General features: G+C 46.0%; 5 protein-coding genes across 13 annotated transcripts; 3 read left to right on the top strand and 2 right to left on the bottom strand.

Annotated features, from left to right (window-relative positions):
- Positions 1 to 732: 732 nt before the first annotated feature.
- Positions 733 to 2,396, top strand: LOC122624379 (protein tilB). Its single transcript, XM_043803888.1, has 4 exons — positions 733 to 880; positions 943 to 1,789; positions 1,968 to 2,180; positions 2,246 to 2,396. The coding sequence occupies exons 1-4, from the start codon at positions 871 to 873 to the stop codon at positions 2,355 to 2,357; spliced, it is 1,182 nt and encodes a 393-aa protein (XP_043659823.1). The 5' UTR covers positions 733 to 870; the 3' UTR covers positions 2,358 to 2,396.
- A 1,347-nt stretch (positions 2,397 to 3,743) lies between these two features.
- Positions 3,744 to 6,599, bottom strand: LOC122624380 (DDB1- and CUL4-associated factor 7). Of its 2 annotated transcripts, XM_043803890.1 has the most exons (6): positions 6,450 to 6,599; positions 5,814 to 6,381; positions 5,552 to 5,744; positions 4,813 to 5,272; positions 4,574 to 4,755; positions 3,744 to 4,517 (listed from the first exon to the last, which is right to left on the bottom strand). In XM_043803890.1, exons 3-6 carry the CDS (start codon positions 5,740 to 5,742, stop codon positions 4,319 to 4,321), a joined length of 1,032 nt encoding a protein of 343 aa, XP_043659825.1. In that variant the 5' UTR covers positions 5,743 to 5,744; positions 5,814 to 6,381; positions 6,450 to 6,599; the 3' UTR covers positions 3,744 to 4,318. The 2 variants fall into 2 exon arrangements, with proteins under 2 accessions (XP_043659825.1, XP_043659824.1); XM_043803889.1 differs by having other exon boundaries at positions 5,814 to 6,599.
- A 398-nt stretch (positions 6,600 to 6,997) lies between these two features.
- On the top strand, positions 6,998 to 18,731 carry LOC122623016 (ubiquitin carboxyl-terminal hydrolase Usp2). Of its 8 annotated transcripts, none has more exons than XM_043801894.1 (11): positions 6,998 to 7,056; positions 8,525 to 8,649; positions 8,717 to 9,369; positions 12,142 to 13,038; positions 16,032 to 16,242; positions 16,742 to 16,888; positions 16,950 to 17,163; positions 17,227 to 17,549; positions 17,669 to 17,818; positions 17,875 to 17,953; positions 18,086 to 18,731. In XM_043801894.1, the coding sequence occupies exons 3-11, from the start codon at positions 8,863 to 8,865 to the stop codon at positions 18,156 to 18,158; spliced, it is 2,601 nt and encodes an 866-aa protein (XP_043657829.1). In that variant the 5' UTR covers positions 6,998 to 7,056; positions 8,525 to 8,649; positions 8,717 to 8,862; the 3' UTR covers positions 18,159 to 18,731. The 8 variants fall into 8 exon arrangements, with proteins under 8 accessions (XP_043657829.1, XP_043657832.1, XP_043657833.1 ...); XM_043801895.1 differs by having other exon boundaries at positions 7,049 to 7,154; XM_043801897.1 differs by lacking the exon at positions 12,142 to 13,038.
- A 1,741-nt stretch (positions 18,732 to 20,472) lies between these two features.
- On the bottom strand, positions 20,473 to 22,355 carry LOC122623938 (uncharacterized protein C18orf19 homolog A). The gene is made up of 3 exons (XM_043803336.1): positions 21,673 to 22,355; positions 21,466 to 21,611; positions 20,473 to 21,215 (listed from the first exon to the last, which is right to left on the bottom strand). The coding sequence occupies exons 1-3, from the start codon at positions 22,101 to 22,103 to the stop codon at positions 21,064 to 21,066; spliced, it is 729 nt and encodes a 242-aa protein (XP_043659271.1). The 5' UTR covers positions 22,104 to 22,355; the 3' UTR covers positions 20,473 to 21,063.
- Positions 22,356 to 22,851: 496 nt separating this feature from the next.
- Positions 22,852 to 23,978, top strand: LOC122623851 (tRNA methyltransferase 10 homolog A). The gene is made up of 2 exons (XM_043803212.1): positions 22,852 to 23,697; positions 23,758 to 23,978. The coding sequence occupies exons 1-2, from the start codon at positions 22,950 to 22,952 to the stop codon at positions 23,976 to 23,978; spliced, it is 969 nt and encodes a 322-aa protein (XP_043659147.1). The 5' UTR covers positions 22,852 to 22,949.
- Positions 23,979 to 23,980: the final 2 nt, after the last annotated feature.

Here is a 23,980-nt window from a genome sequence, read left to right on the forward strand (position 1 = left end):
GAATCTGATTGTTTTTCGGATTAAACAGTCTTCTACAGTTATGGATACAAGCTAAAGTTGTTTATCATTCAGGTACCCTTTCATAAATAATGAAAATAGTAAATAAAATTGGCAACCGGTGGTAACATAAGTTTGAAAGCAATGATTTATTTTAAGAAGTTAATATAGAATAATGTAGTTTTATACCCGTTACTCGTAGAGTAAAAGGGTATACTAGATTCGTTGAAAAGTATGTAACAGGCAGAAGGAAGCGTTTCCGACCATATAAAGTATATATATTCTTGATCAGGATCAATAGCCGAGTCGATCTGGCCATGTCCGTCTGTCCGTCCGTCTGTCTGTCCGTCTGTCTGTCCGTCCGTATGAACGTCGAGATCTCAGGAACTATAAAAGCTAGAAAGTTGAGAATAAGCATACAGACTCCAGAGACATAGACGCAGCGCAAGTTTGTCGATTCATGTTGCCACGCCCACTCTAACGCCCACAAACCGCACAAAACTGCCACGCCCATACTTTTGAAAAATGTGAAATTTTTTCACATTTTTGTTCGTCTTGTAAATTTAACTCTATATACCAAAAATCTTTTTGCCACGCCCACTCTAACGCCCACAAACCGCCAAAAACGGTCAGTGTTGTAATTTCCCTTCGCACTTTTACCAGCTGAGTAACGGGTATCAGATAGTCGGGGAACACGACTATAGCGTTCTATCTTGTTTTATATTGATTTTGAACATGATTTGGAAAAACAAAAGCGGAATAATAATAACAAGCGTTCCCATCGCTTTGTAAAATGCCTAGCAACGAAGTAGGCCTGGCTCCTTCCGGCTGGTGGAAGTCTAGTAACTTTTCCCACAGCAGACATTCGTCATCATGGTGCTCAGTGAGTTGTTGAGATTGTAGAAAGGAAATATAAACGTGATTTTAATCCTGACTATCCCGCAGTCACCGAAGAGCTGGTCCGCAAGAAATCAGAGCACAACGAATGTCTCATCAGCACGCTGGAGGAGATCTCCCTGCACCAGGAGGACATCGAGGTCATTGAGCACATCCAGAACTGGTGTCGCGACCTCAAGATCCTGCTTCTCCAATCCAATCTGATTGCGCGCCTGCAGAACTTGCACAAGCTGAAGCGCTTGGAGTACCTCAATGTGGCCATCAACAACATAGAGCGGGTGGAGAATCTGGAGGGCTGTGAGTCGCTCAGTAAGCTGGATCTTACTTTAAACTTTATAGGAGAGCTAACCAGTGTGGAGTCGCTATGTGGCAACCACAATCTCCGCGAGCTGGTACTCATTGGCAATCCTTGCGTGGATTACCCGCACTACAGGGACTACGTGGTGGCCACCCTGCCGCAACTGAACAGCTTGGATTGCGTGGAGATCACGCCCTCGGAACGTCTTCAAGCATTGCGGCAATTGACCAAGAACCGCGGCATCATCGTTCAGAAGCAGGCAGATCAGGCCATACAACGCGATGAGCAGCGAATCCGAGTGGCGGACCAGCAGTCCGCCCTGGCTGAACGTTGTGCCGGCATAGAGGACGAAGAAGAGCGCCTTAAGGCCTTCTGGCAGGCGAAGAGTGAGCACTGCCCGGAGATTCGCACCGAGATCGCCCGGCAACACCGATTGGGCCGGGAACGGCACGAAACCAAGTCCCCGCTGGATCCTCCGAAGCAGCAGCGCAAACTCTTCGCTCCTTGCGGCAGACCCTACAATCTGAACCAGGGCAAGCTGCCCTTTAACTTCCAGGACGAGGCCGATCACTACTTGCTCCAACTGGAGGTGTACAAGTGAGTACAGGAGCTGGGCCAAGATTACTCAACCAAACTTATCTTAAAAGCCAATATTACAACAGAAACCTCTATATTTGTATTGTTTTTCCACACTTTATCCGATCGTTCCTACGTTGCTATCATATATGAATATGATTTAGTTCTAAAGAAATATTGCACCTACTCCTCCCCTCAGACACCTGGACACCTCTCTAATTGACGTCGATGTGCAGACCCTGTACACTAGAGTCACCGTCAAGAAAAAGATCTTCCAGATCGCGTACCGCGAGGAGGTCAAGCCGGATGAGTCCACGGTGCAGCGTTCCCAGATCACAGGTCACCTTATGGTCAGGCTGAAGAAACTGAAAGTCAACGAGCTGCTGATAGTCAAGAAAAGCCCGGCCAAAATGTAAGTGCCGGCAATATGCATGCCATAAGCCATAAGCCACAAGTCCTAGCCGCCTTCTCTTGTAGTTCCGCCCCTTCTGATGCTGGAAAAAGTGATGGGAAACCAGAGGAAGCATTTCGGGGAGTGGTGGACATCAGTAACATTTGCGCACCCGAAGATCTGCCCGATTTAATTTGAGACCGAGTTCATTATTTAAAAATGGTTTATTTAAATATTTGTCTGATTTGGTTTGTTTTCTCCAACTCCTCATTGTTCTTCTGTTCTTCTGTTTTTCTGTTCTTTTGTTTTTTTCTGATCCATCCGTCGATCAATCATTAGCTTTCTAGTAACTTCATTAGCCCGATCGGATGTTTATATATACGCGCTTGAGTGTGTGTGTTTGTTTGTGTGTGTGTGTGTGTGAGTGAGTGAGTGTGTGTACATACACATTTCATATATAAATGTAGTCACATGGCCAATATAACGTAAGTCGGATAATGCAAAACAGAGCACAAACGAAAACAAAGAAACTGGAGTACATTATACATTATATTCTAACTTGGTTTTGGTTTTTTCGATTATTTTGTACGGAAACCGTGGTTCGCCAAATCAATGAAAATGCCTTCGCCCGATGGTAGCCATCTACGAACGTACAAAATCGTACAAATCAAATTCAAAGTTCAATCGACTTGATTTCAGTTTCTTTCTCTTGTGTAGCAAACGAAACAGTATTTGGATATGAGGATATTAATTCCCGCTCAATTGGAGTGGCCTCTTAAATGGCTATACAAAATCAGGGCCTAAGTCTTGTTCAAAAGTTTTACGGCTGCTGATTGTTGGTTGTTTCGTTAAAAATGTGCCTTTCATGCTGTATTTACAATACATGATCATCGGGATTATCGGTACTGCTATCGCTTTCTGTATACATATCTATATATAAGTTGTGAAATTGCTATAAATTACAAGATACATAAAAAAATTTATTCGATTTGATCTGGAAAAGTCGCTTTTGTCCTGTGGAAAGTTTGGGATGTGGCTGGGACTTGAGATTATTGATGGAGGGTCGTGTCTTATCTGAAATGATCATAGTTTGTTTGTTTATTTTCGTTCGTATGTTAAATGGATATAGCAACAATCTTGTATTCTCTCTCGCTCATATATTTCGGTATTTGTTTTTGTTTTTGCTTTTGCCTTTGCTTTTAGTTTGTATCTTTAAATAGTATTGTATTCTAGCTGTGTTGTGTGCAGTTTGTCTTCAGTTTCTTGTTTTGGTTTTAATCTGTAATATATGTAAGTATTTTGCTTATTTATTTATTTCATTTCGTATTATGTTTGTTTTGCATTTGCTTAAGTCCATGGATTTGCGTTTGCTTTTGTTTATCTCTTGTTTTTGTTGTTTTCCGTTTTTTGGTTCTCTTACAAAAATCGAACAAAGTAAAAATATTTCGAAAAAGCGTTGTTGCCGACTACTTTTTTCCCTCTCATTTTTTCTCTGTGTATTGCTGTGGTTGTTGCTGTTGCTGTTTTGGCCAGACTCAAAAACTTGGTTAACAACTTTCATGTTTGGAAAAACGAGGTAGGACATTGTTTTTTAAATGTGTTTTGTTTTCTTTCTTACTTTTCTGCATTCCACTTGGGTTTGTATAAAAAAGAACTAAATGAGATAAAGCGCCTCTAATTGAGTGGAGTTTTCGGGGGTGTGGGGTGTGGGGTGTCGGTACTTGTCAAGTGTGAAATAAACTACAATTATAAATACATATTTTGGTTATACCTTATAGACTTGACTTACATACTTGTTAAATCAACTAAGCTAAGAATTCTAAAATACGTGCTCCGTCCTCTTCTTTTTCCCTCAAACTCTTCTTTTTCCTTTAACCCCTTCTTCTTTTTTTCTTTCTCCATCTCCATCTCCTTCACTTTCACTTTTTCCTCCTCTCTCTACAGACAGCAAAATTAAACAAACTGCGGACGCGGTTGACAGAACTGATCCAACTTAAGCTCACTGCTCTCCGCCTCCAAGTTACCAACAGCAAATGTATGTTTCTTTGTGGGTGGTGTGTGTTTTTCTGACGTCTTTCTTTGTTGACTGTGCGTTGTTCAGCAAGTGCAGCGAATGCAGCCAGGTGCTTCAGCAAGGGACCAGACAAAAAAATTGACTCTTAGACCCGCAGGATCTCGCACGCTTTGTTATAGCAAATGGCTATCCAGTCGGGCTGTGTGGCGCCCCACTGGATCTGATTGACTTCGCCCTCGGCAGCTGTATAGGCTAAAATTGGATCCTCGATTGCACGTGGCATTTGTTGTATATCCCAGATCAGTGCTTGGTGATCATCACCGGCAGTGCAGATGTGACAGGAACTGCAGAATAAAATACCATTTGTGATGGAACATGTCAGGCTTAAGGAAAAACTCACCTATGCGGCGCCCACGCAATACCGTTGACGCACGCTCTGTGATTGCTCAGTCTTGCAACGGGTGTACAAGGAACACGAACATCTAAAATTATTACTTCGCACGAGTCCATGGCAACGGTGGCTAAGTAGTTCGGGTCCTGTTTGTTCCAGGCCAAGCGCAGCAGCGCTGTGTGGGCAGGATCCTGGTGGATTGTGGTCATTTGTGGTTATCTGCTCATATTAACGTGCGCTCTACTCACCTCATATATAATGGTCGAGTGCTCCAAGTGCCGCAGATCAAACATGCGCACCGATCCGTCGGCTCCCACCGAGGCAAACATGTCCCGACCGCCGCCAGCCCGCGAGAAAGCAATGTCGTATACTTCCTTGTCGTGGGCAATCAGTTGCGTCTTCACGTGTCCTGCCACATAGACGCGAGCGTGCGGCTGTCCGGTCTCCAGTCCCCAGATAGTGCAGGTAGTGTCTATCGAGGAGGTGCCCACCAGATTGGGATCAACCTCGTTCCAATCAAACGAGGTGAGGGGGGCGCAAAAGTCGCTGTTCTTGTTGTTATTCAGTACGCACTCGAGCCGCGTGTCCGGTTCGCCGGCACGCCACACCCGCAAGTAGTCGCCGCTGGTGGCCAATAGATCCGGATAGACACCCTTGGAGTCAGGAATCCACATGATCTTGGTTGTCGGATATGGATGGTCAAAGGTGCTATTTGGAGGAATAAATATTCATACATTGAGCAAGGGGAATTGAGGAAAATGGTTCGGATAGCCGTATACATAGATTATTTTAAATGATACTGTGTGATATTATGTGGAACGAACTACTTATCATTTTATAATAATATTATTTATAAAGATACGATATAAATAAAGATTTCATTTATAATTTTACAAAATGTAAAACGTGATAAAGGCAAAGCCGACAATTGTGACGCGATTCAAACAGTAAGTAGACGGGATCCCCCTAATCAAATATTCGCTATACCTCTTGGCACTAAATTCGCTGGTGTCCTCGTCCAGGCTAATGATCTGCACCTTGTTGTTGTACTCCTCGATGAAGCTGCCCAGTGCGAGCCGGAATCGCTTGTCCGGCCTTACACTCCAGTTCATGGAGTATAGTGGCCATGGCGCGAGATATTTGTAGATCTCCTTGCGCTTTCCGGCGGTCGATGACATAACTGTAGATTGGGAAAAGGATCTGCATGAGGATCAGGGGCTCGGATTCGTTATAGGGATCAAGAACCCACCTGAACTGGGTGATTGGATACGGATATCCAGACCAAGACGAAGATCAAGACTTGAATGACAAGGTGCTGCTGAGTTCCCTCAAGGCCGTTTAGCTGGTGGGTGGTTGTGGGTGGTGGGTGGCTGGCTAAATGACGACGACCTCCGTTGGCGATGATAATGACAATGATGATGATGGCTGATAATGACCACTCAGAGCAGCGGACAACTCAACAAAACGTCATGGAATGGGAAACAAAGGTCTTTGCTTGCCACTCGCATTTGCACACTTTACCGGCTTGCTTTTCCTTGGCTTTTCCTGTAGCTTTGCCTCTTTTTCCGAGATTCACTTCATTTTGTGCCCTGGCAGTGGCAGTGTTGCCAGCTCGCCCGTTTTCCGACTAGAGTCCGTCCGTTCGCCGGCGCTTTTCCAGCCAAACTGAGGTCTGGCGTACACCGATCGGAGTATTCGAAGTGTACCCAATCAACAGGGCGAGCGAATCAATCCAACGGCTTGCACATCGCGGCCGCAATGCGTCCGTTTGGCCTGCAAGTGGAATTATGCCCGGCACTCCGTATAAGGTGGCAGCACTGAAACGTAATGCGACGCGACAATTCGTTTGTGTGGTCCTTTGATTCGCAATCTGGTCCGGCTTTACCTAATCTGTTGGCTAAAGTTTCCAATCCAATCGCAGTTTAGTGAAGTAGCACGAGATCGGTCTAAGGCGTTGCGCGAAATTCGTCTTCGAAGAACTTTTAACAGAATCTTTTCGCCAGAATTTTCACACACAAAAACAGTGTGACCGCGCAGATAGCTATAAGAAATACCTCGTGGAAAATCACTTTTATATACCAGATTGAGAAAATACTATTTATTCAAAAGAGAAGTGATCTATTTCTATATTTAATGGTATTAAAATGATCATTAACAACAAAAACTATTATGAACTTTAACATATAATTTCGTGGGCTTGGTATTACTCTTCTTAAGAATTGTGAGTTTATTTCCACACAGCAAACTTGACCCAGGAGAGGGGAGTCCAGCTGTTTATAAATGACCTTCTTTGCACTCTCAAATGAATTACAATTGTGATTGAAATATTAAGCAGAGCTATGCCCCTCTGTTAGCAAGTACACGCACCATACGTAAATCGGGCATATCGATAGTTATCGAACAACCGTGAACTTCCCTTCGAGATCTAGTGTCGGTGCTTTCGTTTCGGCATGCGGTCACACTGGCCAAAATAAAAAAAATACGATTAAAAAGTGAGTTCTGTGCTGTGCTGAAAACTGCTTAAATTCGACCGAAAATAGGCGCTTTTGCGGCGCGAAACGAGGCTAACGCCTGACTGGCATCAAAATTTGTGAGCAAGCAATAAGACACGGGGATTTCGGCAGCGCGACCTCGTTTGCCTCGTGATGTTCGTTTTGCGGTCAAATTTTCTCCTTCCCCACCCCTCCCCTCGCCTAGTAGTCTCCTTTTTTAGTATGAATTTATACACTTTATATACACATTTGCTTATATACATTTTATGTACTCGGTGGACGTATGAAAAATTCACAATAGCCGTCGTCTCCGTCGTCGTCGTCACTTTTCCACTTTCCATTTTGAGAAAGATATTTCACTTTGCGTAATTCGTACGCTGCCAGGCGCCTGTGTGTGTGTGTGTGACTGTGTCGCCAAAAGTGCTATCTCGCTTGCTCGCACAATCTCGGCGCTGTTTTACTACTACTCCTGGCTCGCCCCTCTCCCTCACACATTTCACTGCCAAGCGTGCGCGTGTGTGTGTGTGAGTGCGCCTTTTAAAAATAGAATCTCATTTCGTTTCGTTTTTATATTTTGTTTTTGCCTTTATCATAATTATTTCGATTTTTGACGTGCAAAGGATGTATGAATTTTGTATCCAAAGAAAGCGCCTAAAACGTGGTAACCGTGGAATAAGTTCAGCTACACCTGTGAGTGCCTGCGCGTGCGGTTGTGTGAACTTGGATAATTCAATTTTTTTCAAGTGCGTGTGTGTGAATGGGCTGTAGTGTAGTTGTAGCATTTTATGAACGAAAGATCGATTCGTGAAAGTGTGGCCATTTTATGCTAGTTAAGGCCTACCACCCCCTTCCCCACACCCCCACTAACACTATGCCGCCCGCAGAGCCACGCACTCGTGCATGTATGTGAAAAGCAACGGTTTTCTCGAATGGGAGCGTAGACAGCCTGGCGGCACACACACGAACGTAACTTCGTTTTAAGTGTTACCGCATAAGGCCAACCGCCCGCGCCCCCGCACTTGCCACCGACACCCTACTGTTGTTGTTATGGCAAACTTGAAAACGGTTTTTCTCTATTTACTGCTATTTTGCAATTGTAAACAAGTGACGTAGCAGCTGATCGGTTTTCCACTTTCCGCCTAACTGTTCATCAGGGGCAAATCGAAGGCCACAAATGGCCGAGATGTGCAAATCGAGCTTAATTAATTGATTATTGTGTGCGTGTGTGTGTTTGTTTGTTGCGCTTGCGAAAAATCAATCTAGGGAAGGGGAGGAGGGGCGAGTTTCCCTTGAAAAGTTTCGCGAAGGATAATTTTGCATCCCCCAGAATTCAAGATAACCTTGCGCCTAACAGCCTTCACTTTGCCAACAAGTAAAAAAAAAAGTTGTTCAAGGCAACCCTTCTGCGATTATTAATTCCATCTTTTGAGTTTGAAATAATATGATAGCTAAAATTCGTTCCTTTCAGTTTTGCCTACAACTTTAGCAGCAACAAGAACGGGTCTTAGATGTAGCACATAAGCAGCCATTAAGTTTAAAACTAAACCAAACCTAGGGTTATGATGCAAGGATAATGTAAATAACGTGACGCAGGTGGGTACATGTGCATGTCACAGCTGAACTTTCCCATTAATGCAACACAATCCCGCTGTCCCACTAGTCCACGAAAAACAGAGAAACGGAAGCAAGGCCGGAAGCAAAACAGGAATCAGCCGCTCAGCAATACCACGTGCTGCAACCAGACCAAGGACACTCTCGACTTCATCCTGAACACGGGGTTAGATCACTGCCGCTGCTGCCATTAATATGCGTGTAATTGCGCCGCGTAGATCGTCAACGTCAGCGGCGGGCAGCGGCAGTCTCTACGGTACATCGGCGGCCGGCACCTCCAGCGGCAGCACCACCAGCAGCAGTTCCACCAGCGGCAGTCACCACATCAGCAGCACCAGCACCGGCAGCGGTGCGGTGGATCGGACCAGCGGAGGCGCCACCACGAACGGTTACTCCCGCATATCGAGCAGCTACGACCGCGGCAGCAGCCTGTCCAAGTGGCTGCCCACCTCGTCCGGCGGCTCCAACTCGTCGGGCTACGGCAGCAGCTACTATCCCAGCTCGTACTCGACGTACTCAGCCAACAGCGGCTCGTCCAGCTCCTCGTATGCGCCGCGCTCCAGCGTGCAGAGGAGCAGCGTTGGTTCCACGTCGTCATCGTCGTATCTGAGCGGCGGATCTGGTAGCAGCTCGTCCGCCTACCGCGCCTCCTCGTATCTGAGCGGGTCCAGCTATGATTCACCTACGTACAGCCGATACGGAGTGAGTAACACTTTACTTACCTCATAAGATGTACCTCGATTTACACCCACTCCTGATCGATTACTCTTAAGTTTGGTGGCTGATCTCTCGGTTTTCAGTATTATCTCTATGCGAATAAGTATCCTGTATGCTGGGCCCCTGGTATAACTCTACTCACTGCCCTATTCCCAAAATCATCATGCGTTTTGTATCTGCATATTTGGTGAAGACTCATTGTATTTTCAATATGAAAGCTCGATAAATTGGTGTGAAGGCATTTAATCAGTAGCATAAGGTGTACTATTTTAATGTTATCTTGTTCATTTTCAGTCGAGAGAACTTTTGCAATGCCATTTAGAAATGTTGCACTAAAGGTCATGTAAAAATATTGAATAACTAGATTGCAATTGTTTAATATGATTCGATTTGATTGTTGCTTCAAGTACTTTTATATACACACATTCAATGAAGTCGAGTTTGAGAACTTTAGTGCTTTATATGGTATGGCAACTGGTTTCAATGAATTAGATTTATAGCTTCAAGTAATGATTTGAAAATGTCAGTATTAATAAGAGCTATAACATAGCTCAGGATGTACAGACTAACAACTCGATTTGCAAGTCCTTGCGGTCTTCACCCATTTTAAGAACTTTCATTGGCATTTGCATCGTGTATTATGCCTGCATCTGTTCTATCAGTTTTATCCGCGCAAATATATTACATTAGTTGGTAATCCGCTTTCGGTTATATGCATTCGATCCCGAGAATAAACCCCCACAACAGACTACACTCACTCATAGCTCATGGTTCATGCGACCACGCCCCTATTTGTGGTGATCCTGTTCCCGCCCCGAACCCCACGGGCTCATTCCGAAACCCGTCGAAATCCCGCCGGTTTACCCGCCGCCTCCTTTAGTGTTACTTTGTCCCTTAGCCCTGATAGTTTCTTTTTTGATGGCATTTAGAATATTTTATTTTGCCATTTTCGTTTTGCTGATTATTTCGTTTTGTTTGTGTTGTACTTTGTCATTGCAACAACGAAACACCGAACACCCATTCGAAATCACCCATGCACGCCCACATAATCGTCGACAAACACTCACGCACTGGGAAATAGTGTGTGTATTTCGTCTGCCAGGTTCTGTACCTATTTCACGACGGACACCGGTACAGTAGTCGCTCCTTAGCGATGACAATTGGTGGGCTGTTTGCAAAATAAAAAGCTTAGAAATGGTAAACATGTACTTTACATTCGGTACTTATTTCTTCTTTTGAGAACAAGTTATGTACCAAGTCGATAGAATAAACCGAGATTAGTAAAAGTATAATGACTAATGGTGCTCAATTTTGAACTTCTAAACAGACTTCCTGTTTATATATAATTTATATTTTTGGCTTTATACACGCAGATAAGGTCGCGTAAACCAATATTTCTCATTTGTGCATTTCTATCCGATTAAAATAGAACAGTAGTTGGGAGTTTTCATCTCCCAATGGAGCGACCACTGTAGACTTGCTATGAAACCAACCCATTCAGCTCCAGGGCCGGGATCCACATGTCCAGCTAGTTCTCTGCAAACATGCCAAAGTGCGTCATTGCTCGTGCACTGTGCACAGTCACAGTCACAGTCTCACTCATAGTCGCAGTCACGGTCACAGTCACAGTTCAAGTCACGTTCGCAGTCGCAGTCACAGCCACATTCCAATGGCCTCAGGCACAGAGTGCGTGTGTGTGCGAACTGAGCTGAACTGAACTGAACTGAACTGAAGAGAGCTGAACAGAGCGGCGAACCACTTGTTGGCACAGATCCAATGGCAAATAAAGCAAGCAACAGTCGAATGACAACACCGAAATAACGGGAATATAACGGCGAAAGGCCGCAGCACCAGCAATTGTGTCACCCCCCACCCCCCATCCCCCGTCCGCCTCTAACCGCCTTGCGAATTCGCAGCAAGGTTAATGCAATGGGGCTAGCGCTGTCTCTTTCTCTGTCTCTGTCTCTGTCACTGGCTCCGTCTGTCTCTGCCTGCCCGTGCGTGTGCGTGTGTGGGTGGATGGGTGGGCGCATGGGTGTGTGAGTGTGCGTGTGTGTGTGCCGCAGAGAACACCACATGTGAAACTTACTATGCCTCACGTTTTTTGGGGTGTAGGGAAAACAAAAGCACTTGCAAGGTGCGCCCCTTGGCATACCACACATTTTACATTCCACACTTAGTCATATGTTACTTTCGGCCCAACACCTGGCACCTTAAATATGAAGTTGTGCCGAAGTTGATGAGCTTGCTCTGTTGACAAGAACCAACACGCGCGACTAGTTCCGTTAGTGAGCTTGCTACTACTTGCTACAACTTTCAAAACTGATGGGTTTTCCCCGATCATAATCATCAGAGAAGAGAGCCTTTGGAGTCGCTATATCAGGACCTTGTCCCTCATATGTATGTGTGATTACTGTTTCGATTGTATCATTTGCGTTTCATTTGTGTATAATCCAGCCATTGACCATATCATTGATGTTTCTTTTCTTTACATTTTGTTTTTGTCGTATACTTTTTGCCATTGAAAACATAAACATGAAACATGTTTTATCGTTGCCGTTTACCGTTTACCGTTTACCGTTAAACGTTACCGCCTACCGTTACTCCAATTCGAAAAACAAAAACCACCACCACCACAAATTCATTGACACCTGTAAATGTTTCGCAAAAAAACACTCGTCAAACTATCCAATCAAAAATCGAAAATCCAACAAAAAACCGAAAACCAAAAACCAAAACCAAAACCGAAAACCAAAGCTGCCGCGCAAATCGGCGTCCAAGATTACCACCAACGGCGACAGCTTGACCGGATCGGCCAAGAGGGAGGACTACGGTCTGCGGCGTGGCCACGATACCGCCAGGAAGCCACCGATCAGCGGAGGAAGTGGTGGCCACAACAGCAGCAGCATCAGCAGCAGTGCGGGTAGAGACACCAAAGCCGTCGATGGCAACAAGCGGCTGTCCAGTTCATCCTCATCCCCATCGCTGGCCCGTTTGGTGGCCACCTCCGGATTGGACATTTACGAAAAGTACAGTCCGGCCAACTATAAACCCAACTGTGAACTGTCACGTTCCAGGTCGGGGCATTCTGAGGCGGATCTAGAAAACGGAAGCAACAAGGAGACGACGCCCACCTGCACGGTGACCCTGGAGAGGCCACGGAGCAGCACCAGTCGATACAGCCGCCTGTACAGCAACAGCAGCGATGCAGGAGGGGACTCCTTGGCTTCCACAGCATCCACGGGAAAACTGGGCTCCGGCAAGTACTCGATTAGCACCAGCAGCAGCAGTGGCGATGTGCCCACGGCCACCTTTACACTCCGAAGCAGCCGCACGCGTCGCAGCCGGGTGGAGGAGGCCCCCACGAGCACGGGAGTGGAGCAGGCAGACGCTGCAGCTCCACCACCGACGCCACCACCACCACCGCCACCACCTCCACCCACAAATGGGCACAGGCCGGCTGAATCGAATGGCGGAATTGGACTGGAAGCCAAGCTGAACGGTCTATCGCTGCTCTCCACTTCGCCCAAGAGAAATGCCATCTACGAACGAAATCAGGACACCACCGATGATGCAGGTGTTGGGCAGGACAATAGTGCGGACAATGCCGATGTGAGCACCTCGGCCACATTTAAGCTAAACGACAGCAGCAAGGTAAAAACTTTGTCCACAAGTTAAACGGAGACTAGAAGAGCTGCCCCCGAAAACGAAAACCAAACTAATTGCATGTGCCACCACAACCTGAACAATTATATGGCGTTTGCGATCGAATAAGAAACCATTTACCCCTAACCCAGCCCCAGCATTAACCATTGACCACCACCTTACCTCATTTTATTCCAATTCCACCATCTGTGTGTTCGTCAGTCAGCCCAGCAAAAAGCCGATCATTTAATCAAGTCTACATTTTTATGTATTTTTAGCTTAACTCTTGCAGATTGCGACCCTTCTAACTTAAACTAAACTAAACTCAAAATCAAGTCCAACTAAACGCCAGGCTAACTAATAATACTCCCAACTAAAATCAAGCCCCCTATAAAACCATCATAAGATCATCCAAATACCATTTGATTAGGATAGAGTGCGGAGCAGGACAGGATCATCCTGTTAGTCGAGAGTAGTTTATACCTGGCAGGCGGCGAGGAATCAAACAAACACTACACAAAATCTCGTATCCGGTCAACCATAGGCAGGCAATATAATTTAACGCCACAACACTGTTCAACCAGAAGAGGAGCAACTGCAGCAGAGAGAGAGAGAGAGAAAGAAAGAGAGTGCGGTGACCATCCCGTCGAATGATGTTAGACATTAAGAAGACCAGAGGATTCCACAAGATTCCACAGGCATCCAAATTACAGTCAACAACGAAAGCAGCATCATCACTAGTAGCCACATCAGGAACAAGTCCAAACGAAGTGCCATCACCAGGAGGATCGGCAGCATCAAGAGTAGGAGCTACTAATCCGGTGCGAGCGGCCAACCAGCGCTTCTTCCTAGTGTCCAGCTACAAGGACCCCACATTTCTGAAGGCCGAATGCGAGTTGGCCCATGCGCATGTGACAACGAGCAAGGTGAAAACCACGTCGCAGCCGCACAGGCGGAGTCGAGCGGGTGAGGAGTCCAGGAACAACAACTACAACGCTAGCCGGGCACCAACGCTGGTTAATATGCGACGCACGTCCATGTTCAATGGCAATCAGCAACAAACCACCACCAGCAGCACCACCATCACCAACACCACCAGCAGGAACAGCACCAGTAACACCAGCAACGGAGTGCTCAAGTACAGCGTCCGCTCCACGACGGCAACTGCAACTGCAACTGCAACTTCCACGTCTACCAGGAGCTACGGCAAGCTGAAACCGCTCAATAATAACCAAACGACCGCTGGAGCAGCTATGATGAATGGACACACCACTAATAATAATAACAACACCAGCACCAGCAGCAACATCAACAACGGCGGCAACAACAACATGCAACGCCAACAACAGCAACACGATGACATTAGCTACATAGACAGCGATGATCCGCCGGCAACTGGTGGCCCTGGAGGCGGAGTATCGACAGCCAAGACGAGCATTTGCTACTTCAAACCCATCACTCCGCCGCTGCAGCTGCGGCACCAGCAAAATCAAGCTCAGCAGCAGGAACAACAGCCGCAACCCAGCAGCTCCAAGTCAGCCAGCCATCGCTATCCACGACCCAAGTCCACCATTATAGCATCGGCCCACTCGAACTTCGCGGCCAGCTATGAGAAGTTCAGTGGTGGTCTCTACAGGCAGGCCAATGGCGAGACGAACGCGGAGAGCAGGACCAGCAGCAATGCCAGAAGATACGGCATTGATTCGTTGAGTATCAAGGCCTCCATAGAGAAGTTCAACAACCTCAGTGGTCAGAAGAGGCAAACTCCGGGCTCCGGCACGGGAATAGGAGCTGCCAGTGCTACAGGGTCCAGTTCAGGAGGCGGACCGTTGTCCGGGGCTATCCGTAGCAATCACGGGTCGCAGGCAGGTGGTAGCAGCAGCAACCTGCAGCAGCGCTACAGCAGCGACCTGGACAACATCCGCGTGGCGGCCGGATATAGTAGTTCCCTGACCAGAGCCGCCTATCGGACTACAGCCACAATGAATAGTGTTAGCACGCCGGCAGCGGCGGCAACCTCGGGATTAGGCGGCCCTATGGGCGGCAGCGGAGGAGGAGGAGCCGCCACGGCGATGGTTCAGCCCACGAGCAAGGTAACGGTGCGGGGTGCTCACGGCAACCGGCAGCCAATCGATAGCCAGTGCGATAGCCTGGCCATAACCGGCAAGGCAAACAAGGACGCAACGGCAGCAGCAACACCTACTGTTGCCACTGCCACTGCCACAGCCACACCCACACCAGCCACGTCTTCCGTCTCCACAGCCACAGCCACAGTCACAGCCACAGCCACAGCTTCAAACTCCGCCAGCGATAGTGTAAGTCGGTCCTTGGCCAGGTCACCGATCAGTTCAGTTTAGTTTTATTTACTGTCTCCATTCCGTTTTCTTCTTATAAATATTAAGATATTTGAAATTCTTGCACTTGGCAAGAGCAAGCAACTGAAATTACGAAAACAATTTGTAGCTAGAACATGTATTTACCCCATTCATCTTTTGGATTCATCACACACTATTTCCTTTGTTATCGTCTCTCGTTTTCTCGCTTTCAATTTGCGCCAGGCACTATTTCGTTTGTGTTATCCTTTGCATGCTGGTCTATTATCGCTGTCGCTGTCGCTGTCTCTTCTCACTCTTCATCCGCATTATGAAACACAAAACACCTGTACTAACTTCGACTTATTATTGTTTTTCTTTAATCTCTTACTGTTTACCTGCTAGTTGCTTTAATTAACTAACTTAACCTTACCCTTAATACTAACGATCAATATATCGCCCAAGCCAATAGGCAGCTATAGATTATCAGTGATGGGAATGTGGTTAGCAAGTCGGAAATTGTGCTTTGTTGGATCGAATATGAATATATGAATGTATTTCAATTTCAAAAACTAATGGAAGAATCGAATGTCCCCATCGCTGAAAATCATTCGCTAGGTTGCTATTGCGCTTGGGCACATGAATAAAACCCAATTGATATTCACGTGCGATATTTTCTCTGTTGCGCAGACGTTGGCGAGAAGCGGCACTGGGAGTAGCAGCAGTGCCCGGAGCGTCCTGCCGCCCATGACTCCCACGTCAAGTCGGTACTGGGATCGGGACAGCGGCACCAGCCGCAGCAGCATCAGCACCTCCTCCGCGCTCAACTCGTCATCCCTGAAACACAATTCGGATGATGGCTACAAGAGCGCCTCCTCGTCGCGGGATGAGAAGTCCGAAGGTGGGTAATACTTTATAGGGGATATGTTTTATGTTGGGGATATGTTTTAGATACAATTGACAAATTCGTTGTTAGCCGTAATCATAAGCCGTGCAGCAGATTGGCATAGGAAAATGGAAAATAGTTTGGTTTCGTTTTGAAACTGCCAATCAAAGTAAGTAATGAAAACAATAGGCTTGTTTTTATTTGCTTTACTTGATCACTGTGAAAAACACTGAAATCAAGTAGCTGTAAACCCCTTTTCTCAAAAAGTCTGTTGAAATTCGAAGTAAAAACTCATATCAACTCGTATCAACTTGAAAAGAAATATTACTTCAGGGAACAGCACATTGCAGAAGTGTCAACAGAAGGCTGAGGGTCGGGCGAGGATGATATTTTCTTCCATTAGCGAATGCAAGCCCACGCATCCCGATTGGGGAGTAGAAACCTCGGCTAAGCCGGCCGGCCTCCTGACCATTGAAATTAATCTGAATCCCTTTTCTGAAATGCGTATCCACAGGTCTGTGCGGTCTGCGAAACATCGGGAACACTTGCTTTATGAACTCGGTCATCCAGTGCCTGAGTCACACGCAAGAGCTGACCCGCTTCTTGCGGTCGCACCACGGCTCTCGTTCGTCATCCACCAAGGATCAGCAGATACTCCACGGTTAGTTTGTTGTTCGACTGGCATATTATTCTTCTTTTACTTACCACCTTTGCGTTTGCAGAATTTGCCAAACTCATTCAGGAGATGTGGACCTCTAACGTGCACACGGTGACGCCCATGGAGCTAAAGAGGGCGTTCTCCACCAAACACCGCATGTACAGCGACTACAACCAACAGGATGCGCAGGAGTTCCTGCGTTTCTTCCTTGACTCGCTGCATTCGGCCCTCAACTCGGGCGTCAAGGGGGAGACGCTCAACATTGACGATAATCTCAGGTGGGTCTTGATTAATTGGTACCTTTAACCTGCCCCCTAATGCAATTAATGATTAACCTGCAGTGACAATAAGAAGGCAGACCTAACCTGGGAGTGGTATACGCGGCACGAGAACTCTCTGGTGCGCGACCTCTTCGTGGGTCAGCTCAAGAGCACACTGAAGTGCACCACCTGCGGCAACACCAGCGTCACCTTCGATCCGTTCTGGGATCTGAGCGTACCGTTGCCGTCTTCTTCTCGCTGCAAGCTAGAGGCTTGCCTCGACCTCTTTATCCGCGAAGAGGTCCTTGACGGCGACGAAATGCCCACGTGCGCCAAGTGCAAGACGCGGCGAAAATGCACCAAAAGCTTCACCATCCAGCGTTTCCCCAAATATCTGGTTATACGTAAGTTTCCACGTCCTTTAACGTAGCTTTTAGTATTCGTTTGCCTTAATGGCAAAGATAAATTATGACTTTCTAGCAAGGTTAAACATAGGAAATTCTAAATACTCGCTTATTTACAGACCTAAAACGCTTTTCGGAGACGCGCTGGAGCAAGCTGTCCAACATCGTTGAATTTCCCACATCAGACAGCGAGCTGAACATGGGCTCTTATGGCGCCAACTCCAACTCGAATGTGCATTACTCGCTCTATGCGATATCGAATCATATGGGTGAGTGCCACATAAATGTGGTGCTTTCAGTTCACTTATCAATATTTATCAAACAGGCTCAACGGCTGGTGGTCATTATGTTGCCCTCTGCAAGCATCCAGTCTCCCGCAAGTGGCACGAATTTAATGATAATATGTAAGTCTAATGTCCCTCGTATTTATAATCACTATCTTGCAAAAGGTACTTTCTTTGTACTTGTACTTCAATTGCCTTTACGACAATCATTTCTTTTAAAGTTGTTAATTGAGTTTTCCCTCAACTTTGCAGAGTCAGCGAGGCCTTGTCCGAAAACCATCTCGTTTCATCCAGTGCCTATATTCTTTTCTACGAGCGTACGTAAGGCCCAATCCGTGCTCTACGGCAACCGGAAGGTGCAGTGTCGAGTATAATGGGGTTCCAGATGCCCCGGCGGACTCTTCAGATAGGATGGAAATCAAGTTGACCATGAGGCGGGATGGGAGCAGGAGGAAATGGATCAAACGAACTCTTAGAAACGCTTCGTAGAATTGCATACAAACAATTTACTTAATTTAACTCAACTTAAAAGCAAAACAAAACTAACTCCTAACTTAAAGCAGAAACCAAAACAAAAACGGAAGAAACTGAAGAAAAGTGCATACAAAACGAGAGTAAATGTACATATAAAAACGAACTTCGATGGCTAAACTATACAACTAAAGGAACAAGAATATAACTCCGACGAAAAACAATGAATCTGTGCAATAACAACTTTCGGCAAACCAAGCAACCTCAAGCCGCAGGATAAACGCAAGAGAAACAAATACTAACTAGTGACAGGATATTCTTTTATAAGGATACTGAAAGCAATCAGCGGCAGCAACGATACAATGTTTCAATATTTCTCTCTTTCTAAGTGTTATTTATTAAAACTAAATTTTCAATTTGCATCGACGTACTCTCCCTGTCTCTTTTTCGCGTGTCACTCTATCTCTTTCTTATTGATTGACTCCATTGGTTTTGGTTTGCCGAAGGAAAGTGTCCTGTGGTTGTGTGTAAAGATAAACAAATAAAATAGAGCGTGGGAAAGGAAGCTAAATATATATTTTCAATTCGTCTTGTGCAATATATTTCATAAAGATACAAAACAAAATTAACTGCAATAAGCACTGCAAACTAAAAACGGTTCAAACCCAAAAAAAAAAAACAAAAACAAAACGCAATCGCACCACAAAAATCACCGTAGCTAAGAGAAATGGCTTTTTAGCTACTAAAGAAGAAAGTAATATTAATTAATTGATAAACGAGCAACCAATTTAATGAAAGGGGACGCGAAGTAAAGCTGAAATCTGAATTGTGAAAACGTACTTATGATAATTGCTAGTAGTAAAATTTAAAAAGAAACGATCACCAGCAACAACACCAAAAACCCATTGTTATCCTTTGGCCAAGACACCTACCAACCAAACAACCAACCAACCAATCAAGCAACCAAGAAAACCATTAAGCCCATGTAGTAAAGGGTGATTTCCGAAATAAGACACCAACCAGTAACAGGGAATTTTCCCAGGGTACAAAAGACCGTTACGAAGTTCGTTTTAATGTTATACCATATTTTGTGTTTTTATTTTGTTTAGCTTGCGAAAAGCTACCAAAACTAGTCTCAAAGAAGAAAAGTTATGTATTGAGCCACCACTTAACGAAATACACTTTTTATTTGTTGGATTTTGTGCGTATTTTGTAGTTTAAGTCGAGCGTTTTTCCACAACCTAGCAATCCTACTTATACTGGCTATATATATTTTTGTTGCTTGTTTTGTTTTTATACCTACATATATAATATATCTTATGTAATTTATTTATTTATTGTATTTATGTAAATGATATGGAGAAAAACACCCAAACACCTACACCTACACTCAGCGAAACAGGATGTGTACATAATGTAACTTGTTTCCTACAGATCCATGAAGAACTACACAAACTACAAACTACAACTAAACCACACTGAAATTTGGACGAAAGATAATAAAAGTAACCAAGACACATTATTTATTTCTTTGTATAAAAGTGCAACTCCTTTTTCTGGCTTAAATATTAGTTACGATTATAATTGTTGGATATTTTACTAACGTTATTGAAAAACTAAAAAGGAAAGCAAAAAAATCATTAAAAACACCAAGAGAAAAACGGAAAAATAAACGCAAAAATTCAATTTGAAAATAAACATTCTAAAATCTGTTATATTCATCTCATCGGGCACGAGTGCAATAAATATATCTTAAAAGCAACAGCTAAAATATATTTGAATAGTTTTGTGTTTATACTATTAATTGGGCAAACACATAACCAAACCGAAAATATATTATTGAATCTTTTGTGATATAGCATCTTTCACATGTTTCAATCCCCCTTCAGAAAACTCAACTTTCTAGCTTTTGTAGTTCCTGAGATCTCGACGTTCATACGGACAGACGAACATGGCCAGATCGACTCGGCTACTGATCCTGATCAAGGATATATATACTTTATATGGTCGGAAACGCTCCCTTCTGCCTGTTACATACTTTTCAACGAATCCAGTATACCCTTTTACTCTACGAGTAACGGGTATAAAAATAATATTTCATTATTTGTATTTGTCAACAATTTGAACCCCAGTTCAGGCGATTAGGGTTGCACCCAGAACTTAGGCTCTGCTTCACTTTATTTTTATTTTAATTTAAAAGTTAGGTTGTTATTGTTTGCGACAACATTCTCACATTTACAAAATATATCTATAAATAACTACTACTGAACTCCACGTCCTGCGGCTCTGTGTTTTGGGTTTCTTTGTGAAATATGTTTTGGTTTCTTATTGAGGACGTCCAGCGGTTTAGTAACTGCAGCAGAAACTATAGGCAAAGTACATATGCAACTCCAAGAGTATCTGTATCTGAATACGTGGGATGGGTGGGGTGGTTGGGATGGCGGGTATTTAACTGTGACTGTGGTAGTGGGCGTTTATGCATCGGTAGCTCAGTGCGGCGGCTGCTGCTTCTGCGATCGACTATGATTCCGGACAAGAGTTATGTTCGTTGAGCACCAGTGCCAGCAAGAACGGCGGCAGTTTAACAAAAAAGACAACAGGTCAACTGCTCGCCGCTCGCCGGCGGCCGGTCGCTGCTGGTCGCCGATCCTTTGGGGCATTGACAGTGGCAGCAGCGGTGGCGGCGGTTTAGGATCTTGTGACTGCGGCAAAGGCAACGACACCGCCGAAGTGGAGATGTCCTCGCCCGTGGCCGAGGATCATTTACTCTCGTCCTTCTCTGCCTTGTCTGCCTTAGCGCTGGCTCGAGTGGCCTTCTTGTCCTCGTACATCTTGATTAGCTCGCTCTTGGTGGGCATGGGCTTGATGTAGCCGTGCTGCACCAGGTACTTAATGGATACGGTGGTGCAACCTGAAAAAGCGATGAAGAGGATGAGATTAAGTGGTAAGGAACTCCGGTTATCTTCCCTTGTAACAAAGATATTAAAAAATAACTTTTTCAGTAGGTTGGAATTTAGTTATGTATGCAATTCGTTCAATTGATATTGTGAAATTAATCTTTTCTAAAGGAAAACGTTTTGGAATTGACAAAGTCCTGATGTAGTTCGCATCAACGTTGCCGCTGTAATGATTCTTGAATCTGTAGAGAATCTGAAGCTTACCCAGAGTAAGGGCGTAGCGCAGGGGGGTGGCCACTTTATAGCAGAGATAGGCGATGGCGTAGTGGCCCATATCCGAGCCCTGCACCTTCTCAATGATGTTCTCGCTCAAGTGAACGTACTGCAGCAAAGCGGGCACATCGACGCCACTGCGATAGGAGGGATTTATATAGCAATATAAAGGAGCAGCTTCTGAGTTCGGGTACGCACCTTTTGGACAGGTAGTAGAAGCCTCCAAACCAACCCACCGACGTGAGCACGTGCACCGGAATGAGCACATACCAGTACTGTTTGTACATGTGCTTGAACTTGGCGAACAGACCCATGTTAGCCGCCTCGCCAAAGAGGTCGCTGGAGGTGGTGCTATTGGTGGCCCTCACATCCTTGTCGCCGGCGGACGGGTCGTTAACCGCGGGCGCTGGTGCCGCCGCCGCCGCTGGATTCGCCGACTTGTGGTTGAAGCGGATGGTGACGGTGGGCAGGAGCAGGTTTCGGCGACTCGCGAGAGCCCAGGAATCGCTAGCCAGACTGGTTGTCCTGTTCCCGGACATCGCCGACAGGCACCTCGAGTGGGCGCCACCAAACAGCCGCAAGGAGCAGGCGAGCAAGCGCTGCCGCGACAGTAGGGCCACTGTTGCCATGGTTGACACTGGATTGGACAATCCCGTCCAGAAATTAAGCAATGTGCAACGTGCACGGCTGGTCTTCGCAGAGGGTTCGCTTCTACTGCTAGCAGCGACTCAAGATTCACCAGTTGCTTCGTCAGCTTCTCCGGGCTATTCTCCCGACTATTTCACACGCACGTTCCCACGCAGAGCCGGCTCAATGAAGTTTATTAAATATCTTCTGATTTCACCTGGCCTGCTGCAGTCATCGGGTTATCGGCTTTCGATAACTGAAAAAGCACTGGATGTTAAGTAACAGGGCTGGTGATAGTGGGCATTTAAGCTAAAAGCTTCAAGTTCACTTAAATTTTGCGCGTTTGTGTTTGCCAACTAACGAATTGCTGAGTTCTTGAAAATCGGTGATGGACCCGAAATGGTTTTATCTGAACTAAAAGAAGAAACACGTATATTTTAGGGTGTACTCCAAATGATATATTTATAACCGTCGACAAATTACAAATCCAAGCTACGGATCTCAACACTAAGATTTCTCGGTTTCTTTCCAAAATCGTCGACCCGGTTGTACGAGTATTGTAAGACATTGACAGAATTTCGAAATCTTCTTTATGTCTAATATTAAGTATGTATGTATGTTGTTTGTACATACATGCAAAATTTTAAAATAGCTCAAAAATTACAATGGAATAACGGGACTCTAGCTGGAATCGGTTTTCAATCATGTTGCTAGCGTAACAGAGTGCTGTTACCCACAGCAGCGCTGTTAGGCGGAGCACGCTGAATACGCTGTCAAATCAGCTGTTTGCGATATTCGGTTCCATGCCACTCAAATTAAACTATTTTACATAGTTGCTAACTTAATCCATGGACACGACGGAACAGGGGCCTAAGGAGGTGCCCCTGGCGCTGCCCCCGGCGGTGCTCAGCTTAAGCAATTGCCCGGGCACGACGCCCGGAACGCCGCTGAGCAAAAATCAACTGAAGAAGCAGCGCAAGCTGGCGGAGTTTGCCGAACTCCGGAAGCTGCGTCGCGAACGGGAGCGTGAGAAGAAAAAGCAGAAGCGCCGGGAGGCCAAGGAGCTGGGTCTTCCCCTCCGGACGGGCCCCTCCCGCAAGGAGCTCAAGAAACGCCAGGTGGCAGAAGGCGGAGAGTCTGGCCTCTCGGTTGCTATTGATCTTGACTACGATGATCTGATGCAGGAGCGGGACATCGCCAAGTGCGTGAAGCAGTGCCTCCGCATCTACACCATCAATCGGCGCAGCCCGCAGCCGGGCAAACTGCACTTCACAGGCATTCGGCGCAACGGCCACATCCACGAGTCGTTCAAGAAGAACGACGGCTGGGAGAACTGGCACGTGCAGTACCACTTTGATCGCGGGCACGCCGATGTCTTTGACCGCAGCCAACTGGTCTACCTCACCTGCGAGTCGGATCGGGTGCTGGACAAGCTGCAGCCCGGCTGCACCTACGTCATCGGGGGCCTGGTGGACCACAATCACTTCAAGGGCCTGTGCCACTCGAGGGCCACGGAGGCGGGCTTGACCACCGCCCGTCTCCCTCTTAGCGAGCACGTGGACATGAAGACCAGGGCCGTGCTCAGCACCTACCACGGTATGTGGTGTGTTAATTCATTGTTCAGTACTATTGCTATTCATACCGTATTTCTTCCAGTCTTTGAGCTGCTGACCAAGGTGGCTGCCGGTCAGGACTGGACTGCGGCCATACTGGACACGATTCCCATGCGCAAGGGAGCCAAGGCGAAAATCACAGAGAAAAAGGATGAGCCGGGTCAGGATCTGGAGCAGAAGGACGAGAAACAGGAAGCTGAGTCAAGGAACCCCACTGAAACCGCCATCGAGTTTGAAATCGAATCCCATACTTTGGACAGTTGACA

The sequence above is a fragment of the Drosophila teissieri genome, chromosome X (assembly GCF_016746235.2).
Source record: "Drosophila teissieri strain GT53w chromosome X, Prin_Dtei_1.1, whole genome shotgun sequence".
Lineage (NCBI taxonomy): Eukaryota > Metazoa > Arthropoda > Insecta > Diptera > Drosophilidae > Drosophila > Drosophila teissieri.

Bases quoted from the DNA above. Each gene is read 5' to 3' on its own strand.
- LOC122624379 (XM_043803888.1), top strand. The intron at 1,790-1,967 runs GTGAGTACAGGA...TCCTCCCCTCAG, and splicing joins CTCCAACTGGAGGTGTACAA to ACACCTGGACACCTCTCTAA. The intron at 2,181-2,245 runs GTAAGTGCCGGC...CTTCTCTTGTAG, and splicing joins AAGAAAAGCCCGGCCAAAAT to TTCCGCCCCTTCTGATGCTG.
- LOC122624380 (XM_043803890.1), bottom strand. From the start codon at position 5,742: ATGTCATCGACCGCCGGAAAGCGCAAGGAGATCTACAAATATCTCGCG. The intron at 5,273-5,551 runs GTATAGCGAATA...TCCTCCAAATAG, and splicing joins AGCGAATTTAGTGCCAAGAG to CACCTTTGACCATCCATATC. The intron at 4,756-4,812 runs GTGAGTAGAGCG...ACAATCCACCAG, and splicing joins ACTCGACCATTATATATGAG to GATCCTGCCCACACAGCGCT.
- LOC122623016 (XM_043801891.1), top strand. From the start codon at position 13,680: ATGATGTTAGACATTAAGAAGACCAGAGGATTCCACAAGATTCCACAG. The intron at 16,243-16,741 runs GTGGGTAATACT...GCGTATCCACAG, and splicing joins GCGGGATGAGAAGTCCGAAG to GTCTGTGCGGTCTGCGAAAC. The intron at 17,954-18,085 runs GTAAGTCTAATG...TCAACTTTGCAG, and splicing joins CACGAATTTAATGATAATAT to AGTCAGCGAGGCCTTGTCCG.
- LOC122623938 (XM_043803336.1), bottom strand. From the start codon at position 22,103: ATGGCAACAGTGGCCCTACTGTCGCGGCAGCGCTTGCTCGCCTGCTCC. The intron at 21,612-21,672 runs GTGCGTACCCGA...CTCCTATCGCAG, and splicing joins TTCTACTACCTGTCCAAAAG to TGGCGTCGATGTGCCCGCTT. The intron at 21,216-21,465 runs GTAAGCTTCAGA...TCGCTTTTTCAG, and splicing joins GCGCTACGCCCTTACTCTGG to GTTGCACCACCGTATCCATT.
- LOC122623851 (XM_043803212.1), top strand. From the start codon at position 22,950: ATGGACACGACGGAACAGGGGCCTAAGGAGGTGCCCCTGGCGCTGCCC. The intron at 23,698-23,757 runs GTATGTGGTGTG...TATTTCTTCCAG, and splicing joins CGTGCTCAGCACCTACCACG to TCTTTGAGCTGCTGACCAAG.